At 41.1% G+C, this 13,084-nt stretch overlaps 1 protein-coding gene across 1 annotated transcript in view; it reads left to right on the top strand.

The window, feature by feature from the left end:
• ADCY5 (adenylate cyclase 5) overlaps window positions 1-13,084 on the top strand; it is a 951,006-nt gene that overhangs the window by 869,541 nt on the left and 68,381 nt on the right. The window contains exon 14 of the mRNA XM_078682034.1: window positions 10,660-10,686. Within this exon, the coding sequence (XP_078538160.1) occupies window positions 10,660-10,686 (27 nt within the window). The remainder of the gene's footprint in view (window positions 1-10,659; window positions 10,687-13,084) is intronic.

Below are 13,084 nucleotides of genomic sequence, written 5' to 3'. Positions count from 1 at the left end.
GTCCCACTGGAGAATTGCACTGGCGGTTATTGCAGCAGGTCGCTTCTCTGCCTGAAAAGGTCATTTTGCATTGCGAGGAGCTGAAATCTTCTGCATTTTCACCTTTTCTTCAGGAGGAGTACACACTGATGCCAGCCATGGGTTAAGGTCCTGGGTAGCACCTTTTTGGGATCAGGACTCACTCCAGCAGAAGCTAACAGCAAGTCACAGGCTGGTCCAGTCAGGTCCAGTTGGTGCTGGTCAGCTGTTCTGTTGCAGGGAGGCCTCCAGAAGCTTCTTGCGTGCCGGTACACAGGAGGTCAGCTGCCAGACCTTGGAATCACTCTGAGTAGCCTGGGTTCAATGCAAGCAGGTCCAAGCTTCCTTCTTCAATCAGCAGGGTTGTCTGTGTTACTCAGACAGCAGGGCGGTCTTTCTTCTGAATCTTCCACAAGTCCAGGAGTGTTCTGATGAGAGATTCTGAAGATGCCACATTCATACCTGGTGCCAACTTTATATGGGGAATTCCTGGCCTCCTCCTAAAACTGGATCTGGTCAGGTCTTCCCCGTCCCCTGCGTTTTGCTTCAATTAGTCTATGCTGACAAAAGCAAGGGCAGACCGGGTGCCAGGTTCCTTTGTGTATGCTGTGGGCAGGGTCCTATAAAGTGAAATCAGAGCAGGAGACAACTCCTTCCCAACCATCAAGTCAGGAATACCTTCTCCCCTTACACCTAAGCCTCTTTTGTCTCAAAGTCTGGAAGCAATACACAACTCACAACAGGATAGCCATTCACAGTTATGTGACCCAGGACAATTGCAGAAGAGTACATTTGGTTTAGGCAGAAGATGCCAACGTTCTAAAAGTGGCATTTTCAGAATAGTAATTTAAAATCTGACTTTACCATTCAAGAGGATTACAAATAACAATCTATTTGAGTGCAAACAACATGTCTCTATCAGGTCCCAAACTGTAGTTAGCACTTATTAACTGTCATAAGCTACCCCAGTGTTAGTCTATAGAAGAGATAGCCTTACAGCAGTAAAAAACGACTTTAAGACGTTTTCACTGCCAGGATATGTAAAACTTAATCACACATCTACTTTTTACATACCACACACCATGCCCTCTGAGCAATTGGGGCTTAGGGGTGACTCATAAGTATCAAAAAGTAAGGCTTAGGCCTGGTAAAAGATATATTTTGCCAAGCAAAAATGCAGCTTAAAACTTTACAAAGGCTGAAGTCGCAGACCTGAGACATGTTTAAAGGCTACTTAGTGGGTGGCACCATGAGTGCTGATGCCTACTAGTAGCATTTAATTTACAGGCCCTACATATATGTAGTACCATTTACTAAGGATTTGTATGCAAATTAAATGTACCAGTCAGGTGTAGGGCAATTTTACCATGTTTACAAGGGAGAGCACAAACACTTTACCACTTGCTGGCAGGGGAAAACGGCACAAAGTCCTAAAAGCCAATAAAAGCAGGTTTAGCAAAAGATGGCAGAGGAAGGCAAAAATCTGGGTTGACACTGAAAGACGGCCAGGTTCGACAGACCCCATTTTTTATGTTGTTAATGGTTCTTTCCAGCCCCCTGCACCACTCAATATCACTGAAGTGTGGCATCTCCATTTGTATAAATAAAGAATGCAGATGTACGCAGGACAGTATGTAATACACCTACAGTGTGACAGATTACCATCTCTGTTTCATGGTTTCCATTGGCCCAAAGACACTGGTCGTGGAACACAAGAACATGACAACAGGGAGTGGATGCGCAGCAGAGCACAGACCCACACCACATTAACACGATGTGCGCCTGACCCTGACACCGATAGTCAGTGCAGAAGCACCGAAAACACACAAAGTTGTATGACTCAGTCTCCCAGGCTGCACCCTCATGATAAGTGGTCATCAAGTGATTGTGGCTACTCATTTGCCAAGGTGGGCTTCTTCAGCTGTTATGACACTGGAGCTTTAGGCTGTGAGGTCATGTCTAGTGCATAAGTTAAGGATTGCTAGGAGTAGCAGTCGCTACTCCTGATTTGCCTTTTGGTAGCTCTCGCCCTGCCCTTGCTGGCCCAGGTGTTTCAGGCAAAGAAGACACACAATGAAGTGGAATGAAGATAGCTTTAAGAAACCAGTTTACTTTCCCTAAGTTCACTTACTCACCTTTCCCAAGTTGCTCAGCAAAAGATTGAAAGCTATTGACTGACTAAACCTTGTCATGGATCAACCAGGGCCGGCCGGTAATTCGTACAGGTGGGCAGGCCACACATGCACACTCATACTCACACTCACCCCTCTATATGCTCACTCACTCATACCAAACCATTCACAAGCATGTACAAAAACACCCATGTTATATCATGATTTAGGTGTAATGCATGTTTTCGCTAGTTTAACTGTTACCTGGAATGGAAAGAAACATTTAGTCACTTTCATCGGCACCTCACATCAGATTCAGAGGAAGGAGAACACCCAGGGAAGAGGACTATTTCTGACATCCATTTAAATGTGAGAAAATGCATTGTGGCATTGTGTTTGGGTGAGAGGTCACTCACCATGAAGGAGGATTTTGCGTTTCGGTTGCTCACCAGAGGGGAGAATTTTCGTGTTACTGCCGTGCCGTGTTGTTACTATTCTATGTGAATACCGTGTTGTTACTATTCTATGTGAATACCATGTTGAAATTACAGCAGAGAGTATTGTTGCCTGTGCAGTTACAGAAAGTATTGTGCATTTGTTCCACTTGAAGAAAGTCTGTTTTGTGAGAGTTTCATTTTGTTATAGTGTTCCTGGTCCTGCAAGGTGTATAGGAGAGGGTGTTCAAAGTTTATGTAGTGTCCTGCTGTTTTAGGGATGAGCAAATTTGGGAAGATAATCTTTGCCTGCTGTTTGAGTGAGTGTTAAAAGACACCAATTTTATTATGGGCAAATGTTTATGTAGTGTCCTGTTGTTTTAGGGATGAGTGAGGTTTGGAAGACTCCTTTTGCCTACTGTTTGAGCGAGGGTTGAAAGACACCTATTTTGTTATTCACAAGATACCCTGTCTTTGGGATGAGTGTAGGTTGGAAGAGACCCTTTGCCTGCTTCTTGAATGAGAGATGGAAGATAGACTTCCCTTATGTATTTTGAATTATTTCCTAGTGGAGCAAATGTGCTATATCCTGATGTAGGTGTAATGCATTTTTTCTCTAGTTTCCCTGCTACTCAGCCAGTGTGTGTCTGATATAATGGAATGCTGAGGAGGGCCTGGCCTGTGAGAGCGACAGTTGGAGAAAGCAGACTGAGCAGTAGGATGCTGCTCCTGGTGGGACATATACATTCACCCTATAACATGTAACCTGTAACTAGAGTTATCTTCTTTAATAAACTGCAAGCGTGGAAATCTTATAAACATTTCCACAAATGACATCACTTTAAACTTACTAAGCGAACCTGGAAGTTCTGCGGCTTCCTAGGATGATGAATCTTTGCCACTGTGTTAGAATGGAGCATTTCACAACAAAGTCGTCATTATTTGCATTTTATTTGCAGCCAGCAAAGAGAGGTATGATGAAGTTTTAAAAAGTGTATTTTCTCTTTAAGAGATTAGTCAGTATTTTTGTTCTTTTTATTCTGATTAGTCAAATAAATCATTTACAGAAATAATAAAAATAAGAATTTTTAGAACAAGGATAGCAATTAATAGCATCTTCCATTCAGAATATAGTCCCTGTTCTAAGCTGAAAATTCCCATCCCAACAAGAACCCATAAAGAGTTCCTTCTGGAAAGAGCAAGTGAGTTATGGAGCAAAGTCAGATAACTAAGTAAAGGATCGAACTCCCCATAAAAGGGAGTTCTGGAGTTTCAGCCGAATACTCCGTACATTTGCAGTAGCAACCGTCTAAACGGGCAATAGAGAAAGATAACCACAGCAGTAGCTTTGATTAGAGTAAAGACAGAAATTCTCCTCACTTTGCATGAGGATAAATCCAGGAAATCATTATCAGCAATAATTTATCGCAATTCAAGTTAGCATAATAAAGTCCTAAGGGGCATGGCAGGGTAGGAGTGCATAGAATACCTTGACTCTCTAGCTAGGAACACGTACTATATAGAAAAGCCACTTAATATGTTGCAAAAACAGCTGAATATGTCAAATAAAATAAAAAATATCTTTATTCGTTCAGAAGCTGACCATAAAATCCCAAAATATAATACATAGTCAACCAGTTATAATATACAAAACTCCAACATAAATAAAAATATGTGGATAAAGGGTGATAATATAAAAGCATTAAACAGCGTTTTTGTTTTAAAATGTTAGCAAGGGTATAAAATACATGTTAAATAATTATCCAATGCATTTCGGCTTATATTAAGCCTTCATCAGGGAACATATATCTACAAATAAAAGTATAGCTTTAATACACGAGGATCTGACTATAAATAATGATTAGCCTATCAGTCGTGACTTGGTGAAAATAATCCTACTTTCACAAAAAACGTGTGAATTTCTACATGTGCTTTGTGCTTAATGATGTCTATCGGTAGCAACTTACTCAAAAGTTCTCAAAATTCTGCCCCGTAGAAAGAGTAACTATATTCTAACCAGTTTAAGTGACTGGCTAAAGTGTATTATGGGTAGGTGAGTGATTTGGGAACGTGCATTATAAAAAATGTGGTTATCGTCGGGTGAGCGTAAATATACTCGCGTTGTCTTAACTATGTAAGAACGCACGTACTTAGTGCTCGTGTTCTAATGCTGTTAGGTAAAAGGCAGTTTAAATATGCGCACCATGCCATACTCGCATACTCGCTGATCTTGTAGCTTCGTGCGCAGTAACTTACAAGTGCAAATAACTCAGCCTCGCCCCGGTAAAAGGGTGCGCTGACTTCTTCATACGGGGCAAATGCTCAGCATTCCTCGCCGTGTGGTTACAAATGCGATGTTTGCCAAGACGCTTAAATGCGGAAATAAACACTAACGTGTGTGTAACTAAAATGGGGAAAGGACTAACGCGACTGAAATTGTGGGGCCATCTTGGGGTGAGCTGCAAATCAGTGGTACCAAGTGAAAATAGAAAAAAAATTAAAGATAGAAAAACAAAGTAAATGCATGGGCATGTCAAAAGAACACATTAATTAATAGTTAAACATATGACTATATAAGTGTTCAATTTGGAATCATGCTCATTGGGGAGATATTGCTAAGAAAAAAAGGCTATGATGTTATAGAGAGATATTATTACAGGTAGCAACTGTATTCTACTCTCTCGTTCATTCCAAAAGGTTTTAAAGTTTCAAGTTGGTATATCCAGTAATTCCCTTGTTGCAGCAATAGTTTGTTATTATCTTTTCCTTCAACTTTGGGTACTATCTCAAGAATAGTGAATCGAAGTTGGCTGATGATGTGTGATTTCTCTACGAAGTGACACGCTACTGTGGATTTCATTGATTTGATGCGCATGTTGGATTTGTGTTCGTTCATTCTGGTCTTCATCTTCCGTTCCGTTTGTCCAGCATATCCCTGACTGCAAGGGCATTTCAATAAGTATACCACATTCATAGTGTCACATGTGGCTGTTACTCTCAATGTTATGGTGTGACCTTTTCTAGGATGGGTAATGGTGACTCCCCTCATGACGTTAATACAGTTACTACAGTTGTAGCATGGAACTGTTCCATTATAGGTTTGTGTGTTTTGTTCAGTTTTAAATTTCAAAATTTCGCCCAAATTTCTGGCTCTTTGGTAAGCAAAAATTGGTGCTTCTTCAAAGATGTTATTAAAATCCATTTCTTGTGCTAAAATGGACCATTGTCTCTTTATGATATTCCGGTATGCTTTACTTTTCGTGGAATATTTAGATACCACTACAACTCTGGTATTGTCTTTATTGGGACTTTTTTGCAGTAGTTCCTGTCGGGTTTTTTGAGTGCACCTTTTTTTTGCTTGATCCAAAACATCCTTAGGATACCCTCTTTGTATAAATCTGGATTCCATTTCATTGATTCTCATTTCAGCTGCTTGTGGTATTGAGGCCATCCTTTTAACTCGTAGCATTTGTGAAAACGGAAGCTGTCCTGATGGAAGCTGTGATAATGTAATAGATTGTTGCGGTCTGTAGGTTTACGGTAGATGTCTGTGATGAAGCCTGTAGCGGTTTTTGTGATCTCCACATCCAAAAAGGTTATTTTCGAATCTTGGATCTCTGATGTAAATTGTATCCGATCGTCTGCTTTATTGAGGTTATCGATCGCTTCGATTAATGTTGTTTTGGGTCCACTCCATACTAGGAATACATTGTCTATGTATCTTAGAATGATTTTTATGTGACTTACCCATGGTTCTTTGTTGAGTATATGTTCTTCCTCGTATCTTTCCATGAACAGGTTAGCGTAGGCTGGGGCAGCCGAATTGCCCATGGATGTACCCGACTATTGCAAGAAATATTGTTCCTTCCACCTAAAATAACTTTGGTATAGAGTGAAACACAGTAGTTCCATTAAAAACACTTTCATGTCCATCTCTAGAACTGATTGTAATAGAGCATGCTCTATAGACTCAATGCCTTGTTGGTGGGGTATTGAGGTATATGACGCTTTCACGTCCATAGTACAAAGTACCACAGGTTCATCTAGTGTCAATTCAATCCCTTGCAGTTTGTTCAGGAAATCGGTAGTGTCCTTAACGTATGTTCTCATTTTGGTAACACTGGGTTGTAGGTACTTGTCAAGTAGTTGTCCAATAGGTTGGTGTATGCTGCCCTTTGTGGACACTATTGGACGAAACAGTGGATTTTGTAAATCCTTATGAATTTTAGGAACTATGTATATGGTCGGACTTTTAGGGTGACTTGGTGTTAAAAATGTCTTTGTCCTTTCATTGATTGTGCCCATATCAAATGCATTGTTGATGATCATCTTTAGTTGACCCGAAAAAGATTCCGTAGGGTTAGCGTCCAATTTCATGTATAGGGTAGAGTCCGATAAGTGTGTTTCCACTTCCTGTTCATAGTGTGTGGTGTTTAAAATCACAATTGCTCCACCTTTGTCAGCCGTTTGGCAAGTAATTTTGGGATTGTTTGCTATTTTTTTCAAAATCCCCATTTCTTTCTGCGTTAGAATGGTATTCCGCGTGCTTTTTGCGTAATTCAATTTGGATAATTCGAGTTTTACCAGGTTCTCAAAGGTGTCAAATGACTTATGGCTGATGGGTGCCATATATGTGCTTTGCGGTGTTAGTCCTCGTAGTTGGTCTTCACTGGTAGGTCTTTGGTCTGGTAACACGTTGTCGAAAAAATGTCTGAGGCGTATTTTCCTCTTGAGTTTAAATAGACTGATTTCCAATTCTAGTTTGGTTGTCTTGGTAGTCGGTAAGTAAGACATTCCTTTTTGTAGAGTTTTTAGTTCAATAGGTTTGCTAGGGTTCGTCGGATGTTGATGACTAGGGTATTTTGATTTCATTCTTCTTGCCCTTGTCTTTCTTCGCTCCCGCTGTGGTGCTCCTGGTGTTCGGTGTGTCTTTTTCTTTTGCCCCTTCGGGGTCTACTTTTCTCTGGAGGGCCTACCTCTAAATAGGGTGATTCGGGGAAGCTTCACCGCTGCCCGTATTACAGGTTGGCTTTCTGACAAGCTTACTGCGGCGGTCCGACTGGCAGCTTCGAGCTGGCCATAGCAACTCTCTTCTCCTGTTCATCCAGGCAAATTTCAACATGGATTCCTTTCTCTAGGGCCACCCTCCACAGCAGCATCTTCAACCAGAAGACTATGAACTTGTTTGAGGCGATCTACAGGGGAGTCCTTTTTATAATGTATACCGATTGCTGGACTGGCCTCATATGGGTTGGACTCAGGCAATGGGTAGGTGGTATTTTCCCACATGTATCATGCATATGTGTACATTGCCACGTGTGCAGTCAAAATGAATACACATACATTGATAGATATGGAAAACCCTAACATACCACCGCAAGACGGCCACAGCCACACTGCGTGCCCTGTGGTCAACTCGTAATACGATCTAAATACCGCCAGACCTGAGGGCTAATGGCGGCCTCGGTTTTCGGGTGGTCTGACCACCAATCTCTTAATAAGGTCTAATGTGTGCTGTGGATTGTGTGGAGACAGCATCACAGGGACAACATGAAAGTGTTTTAAACCAGGAACCTGTCCTTAGAAAAGCTGCTAAAAAGTGAGCCTTGACAATTTTAGACTTTCCCCTGCACTCAATAACCATTTCTGATACCAAATCCTTCATGCTGGAGTTGACACTTTCTAGAGAGACAAAGATATTGCTCAGCCACAAGGTAGAAAATGTGTTTTTGACATAAGCTAGCCAGGTAATGGTAATCATGCGTCTGGAGTTCTTACAGTCCTCTATGACCTCGTGTGAGAAACAACACTCACGGCCAGACCATATTTTGATCCAATATTTGCTTGGACCATTAACTCCCAAAGTTTCCCTCTATCAACTAGGTCAAAGGCACAGGAAATGTCCATAAAACCATGTGTATGGCACCTTTCCTGGCCTTGATGTATTTCATTAAAATTAGGAAAAGGTTTAAACCCTGCTCCATGGTGCCTAGGCCGGCACAAAACCCATATTGGTCTTTAAAGAAAAAAGAGTGTTCCTCATCCCATTCTTCTAGCTTGTCCATGATCACACACCCTAAGATTTTCACAGAAATGCCTAATAGGGAAATAGGGTGGTAACTCACTGGGAGGTTCCGGTTCCCTCTCTCAATTATGGGCACTATGATTGATTCCCTTTAAGAGCCGGGAAGGCTACCTCAAACACAGCTCTCAGTACATTGGTAAGTAAAGGGGCCCAGAAAACTGCGTTATGCCTAAATAAGTCAATTGGAATCTTGTCAGATCCCAGGGTGTTGCCAGTTGCGGCACTTATAATAGGTGTTGAAACATCTGCTGTGTCAAATAACTCTTCCAGCCAATTATCATCAACCTGAGAGGGAACAAGGTGAATATTTCATCATCCAATGGGAAAGATTTTCCAATGGCCTGTCTTCTTCGTCCTTGGTTCCCACAGTAAATGCTCATGTTGGCATGACATTATTCAGAGGTGGCTACAATGTATAGCAAAAAGTTGCATCTAAGAAGGTTTTGCAAGCCTACTCTTTTAGCTGGTTAGTATCCCATCATGTAACAATGACCTGCTATATGGAATGAAACATTTGAATTCAGGTATGTCCTGGTTAGATCACAAACTGTAAACAACACAAGCATTTTATTTTCATTAATACACTTGGTTATTATAAATAGATAGCAAGGAAAACAATCTAAATGCAGTGAAGTCATATGGTGTGAGGAAAAGAGATGTACATTTTGCTTAAAAGGGCACATTTCACATATAGGTCAGGCTCTATAGTTCAGTTATAACATTAAATCACGATTTATGAAAGGCATTTATTTTCTTAAAGGGATAGAGAAGAATAACGTTGACGTTTAAATATGTTTCTGTATTATAATGTGCTAAATGTTTCCTACAAAATTGCAACTTCCTCAAAACCTACATCATATAACCTACGTGGCCTGTCTACCAAGGTGTTATCTTTATTTGCAACAACCCATCTTTCACAAGCACATACACACGGCACATAATTCACAGCATGCCTGCATGCCCAATTACACATACATTCATACGTACACCCAACATTGATAAAAAAAGTACCGGTCCGCAGAGTGGCCTTGGTAGATCCTGAAGGATTAGGACTGACACCTCCTGTCATTGGCTGACCTTGTTATGGGTCAGCCAATGAGAGGATGCAGCAGTCCCTTACCCATCACAGAGTGAGATGGGGTCAGCCGACTCCACCCTGGGTCGAGATGTCACTGATGGACTTTCGAACCTAACCCCTTCAGGGTTTAAAACTGAGGTACCCAGGTCCGAGCCAATTGTTGTGTCTCCTGATCACACTCATCATGAGGGGGAGTACCTCCAAGCTCGTTGCCGGGCTCAGTAGTTTAAGCCCACAGGGCTGTGAAATCTTCAGCTCGGCAAAGTTTGGCTCGGGCGGCCAGGCACCTGCGCATTTAGAGCATGTTTAGCCCCTGGCTGCCTGACCCAAATATAAAGAATGTCTGTCAGGCTGACAGACACTATATATTTGCAAAAAATGGAGAGGAGCCTACACCCTTAAACAATCAGCTGCTACTGGTCAGCACAATGGTGGTGACTTTGGATCAAAGGGTATATGATATCTCGATCACTTGTGCTAGCATTTTGGTGGGTTGACTTCCTGGGCCAAATGGCCACATTTCTTAGAACTTACGGTTACATTTTTTATTGAGTGTCTGTATTTTTGATGGTATATGATGTTTTTTGGAGCTGTTTGGAGCTCAACTTTCACTGTTCTGTACCTTCGTAAGTAATAATTCATAAGGTCAACCGTTGAAATGCCTGTCGTATTTGTTCGCCTAAAATGGAAATGGAATATTAACATATGCTAAGAGTGTTGATGCAAAAATCTCTCTCCTAGTGATTGTGGAACACCATAAATTCGAAGGCATCTATTCTTTCATCATGTAACTACAGCACCGCTTAGTGTGTAAACTTCAGTACTGCGAGGAGAAGGGACTATTACAAAGGGATACCTTTCTGAAGTAGTTTATCTGCTGTTTAATATATATATATATGACATATTTCATAGTGTCTCCTTTCTGTTTTCCAGAGAATCCTCGAACAGAACACTGCCCTGGTGAGTTGATACATATGCTTAAAATATTCCATGTCATACGTTGGAGGTGTTAGAAGGAGATGTGGCATAGCGGCTAGAGACCTGGAGAACTAGGTTCAAGTCTTGGCCTTGGCTCGACGCCCTTTGCTTCTGGGCAAATTACTTAACCTCCCTTGCCTTAAATAGTATAATATCTGGTTCTCAGGTACGAAGGGCCCGATTCACAGAACTACCTTAAGACAAAATCCTAAACTTACTACTTTTGGTATTCACAGAAGGTATTTATTAGTAATACAGTTAGGATTTTGTCTTAAGTTTGACTTAAGACAAACTTAAGAAAGACTTAAGACAAACTTTAGTTAGGATTTTGTCTTAAGTTTGTCTTAAGTCTGTCTTAAATCTGTCTTAAGTCTGTCTTAAGTTTGTCTTAAGTCTGTCTTAAGTTTGTCTTAGGTCTGTCTTAAGTCTGTCTTAAGTCAAACTTAAGACACAATCTTAACTTTACTACTACTAAATACCTTCTGTGAATACCAAAAGTAGTAAGTTTAGGATTTTGTCTTAAGTTAGTGATGTGAAATGGCCCCTAAACGTCTGCTTCCCGTGTAAAACGCTCTAATGCCCTGGGACAAGTTTGCGCTATATAAAACTGCAGAGGGTAATAAAGGACCGGATCCATGCCAGATTTTTTAGGCTATTCATATCTTCATGCAGTTTGTTTGGTAGCCGCTACTTATTCTGAAAATCTGCCATTGATCGAGAACCAGCTGGACCAACGCTGCCATTTTTCAAGTTTTATTTATGGTGTTTAGTTCCGTCATTGCTCACAGTTGCACAAATCATTGAAGCGAGAAACAAGGGTTATAACTCGGGACTGTTGAATTTAACTCCAAGGGCCTTATTTATGAAGGTCATGCGCCGCTGGTGCGTCACTTTTAAAATGGGAAAAAGTGACGTTCCAGTGGCTCAAGGCCTTCATAAATGAGGCCCTAAATTTTTAGCCACAAGAAACATTTCTTTCGCTAAAAATAATTTCGTTTTTTTTTCCTGAAAAAATACGGTGGTATTTCTCTGGGAAATATGTTATGAATCTGGAGTGAAGGGGGTGGGGAGTGTCTGTTGATTTTTTTCATATTATTTTAATAAAGAAAGCAGAGGACTGGCCTCCCTGTACACTTATCATGTGTGGTTCATTAAACTAAGTGACAGAAAGCGCTTCTTCGTTATTTTTCCATGTTTTATCTTTCAGTCGTCTCTTTGCATTTCATGTATATGCATATGTTTGTGATTGTGTTGCTCAAACCTGCGCAGGACTGTTCACCAGGGATGGGGTGGAGAACAACTGAATATTGCATAACCCAAGTGGGTTTGCATCTCACGTGTTTTTTACATTGCAAAAATACCTTTTATACATTTACATTTTAGGCACATAGATATCAAGTGATTTCATTTGCCCAGAACAGTGGCGTAGTAAGGGGGCACGAGGTTTGGGGACGGTGGCCAGCACCGCCCCTCCACCTTCGCCAGCCGCGAGCGGCAAACGCAGGGGCCGCCTCCGGCGTCATAAGGCCTAGCTACGCCACCGGCCCAGAACACTACACTTTTTGTGCACAGTTCTGGTGACGAGATTAAAATCGAGCTCCTTGTCTTTTCATGGGCAACAATGAAAACTGCAAAGCTACGTTTCCTCCACAGAGAACCTTGTGCAGATGGTGTTCAGTCCCAAACATGGCACACACATCTGGTCTTCTACGAATAAGTAATACTCAGTGTTTTGAACAGTTTTGAAGACTTCGTTTTCATTACGAGTGTGTTTATAGAACTAGACTGGAAATGTATGGAATGCTCTAATAATAATGAAATGTGTTTTAATTGAACACGTGGTGAATGCATAGTAAAGCCTCAAAGCCAGATTAGTAGAAAAGGAGTAAATTACATTATTTGTTTTAAAAATATAATTTGAAAAACATCTGTGGATAATAGTACCAAGACAGCAAAGGTACATCTTGAAACCATGTAGTCCTCATGTCTCTTAAGCAGGAAGAAAATGGGCAGAGCAGAAGGAAATAGTTGTATTTATCTGCGATCCCTTCCTGTATCTGAGAGTAATTCCTCTTCTCTTTTGTCATTTACTCTTGAAGAAAAAAAATCACCTGGAAATAGAGAGATAGGCTGACGGGTTAATGTATTGGTGCTGGAAAGACACAGGGTTAATTTTCAAAGAATATTGAGTTCCCCTTCGAAAATAAAATCATATTTGAGGTGAAATAAGTACAGAATAAATGCCCCCTCCTTCTTTTGCCTCATCTGGAGAACTCACTTTTACTGGGTGATGGGAGACATCATTCTTCAAGCCCATCCAAGCCTTGCCCTGATTGTTGACTTCTTCGCTGTTATTATACATATGTTGCACTTCAGTTCT

The sequence above is a fragment of the Lissotriton helveticus genome, chromosome 3_1, assembly GCF_964261635.1.
Source record: "Lissotriton helveticus chromosome 3_1, aLisHel1.1, whole genome shotgun sequence".
NCBI lineage: Eukaryota > Metazoa > Chordata > Amphibia > Caudata > Salamandridae > Lissotriton > Lissotriton helveticus.
This window is presented reverse-complemented; position numbering and strand designations above follow the sequence as displayed.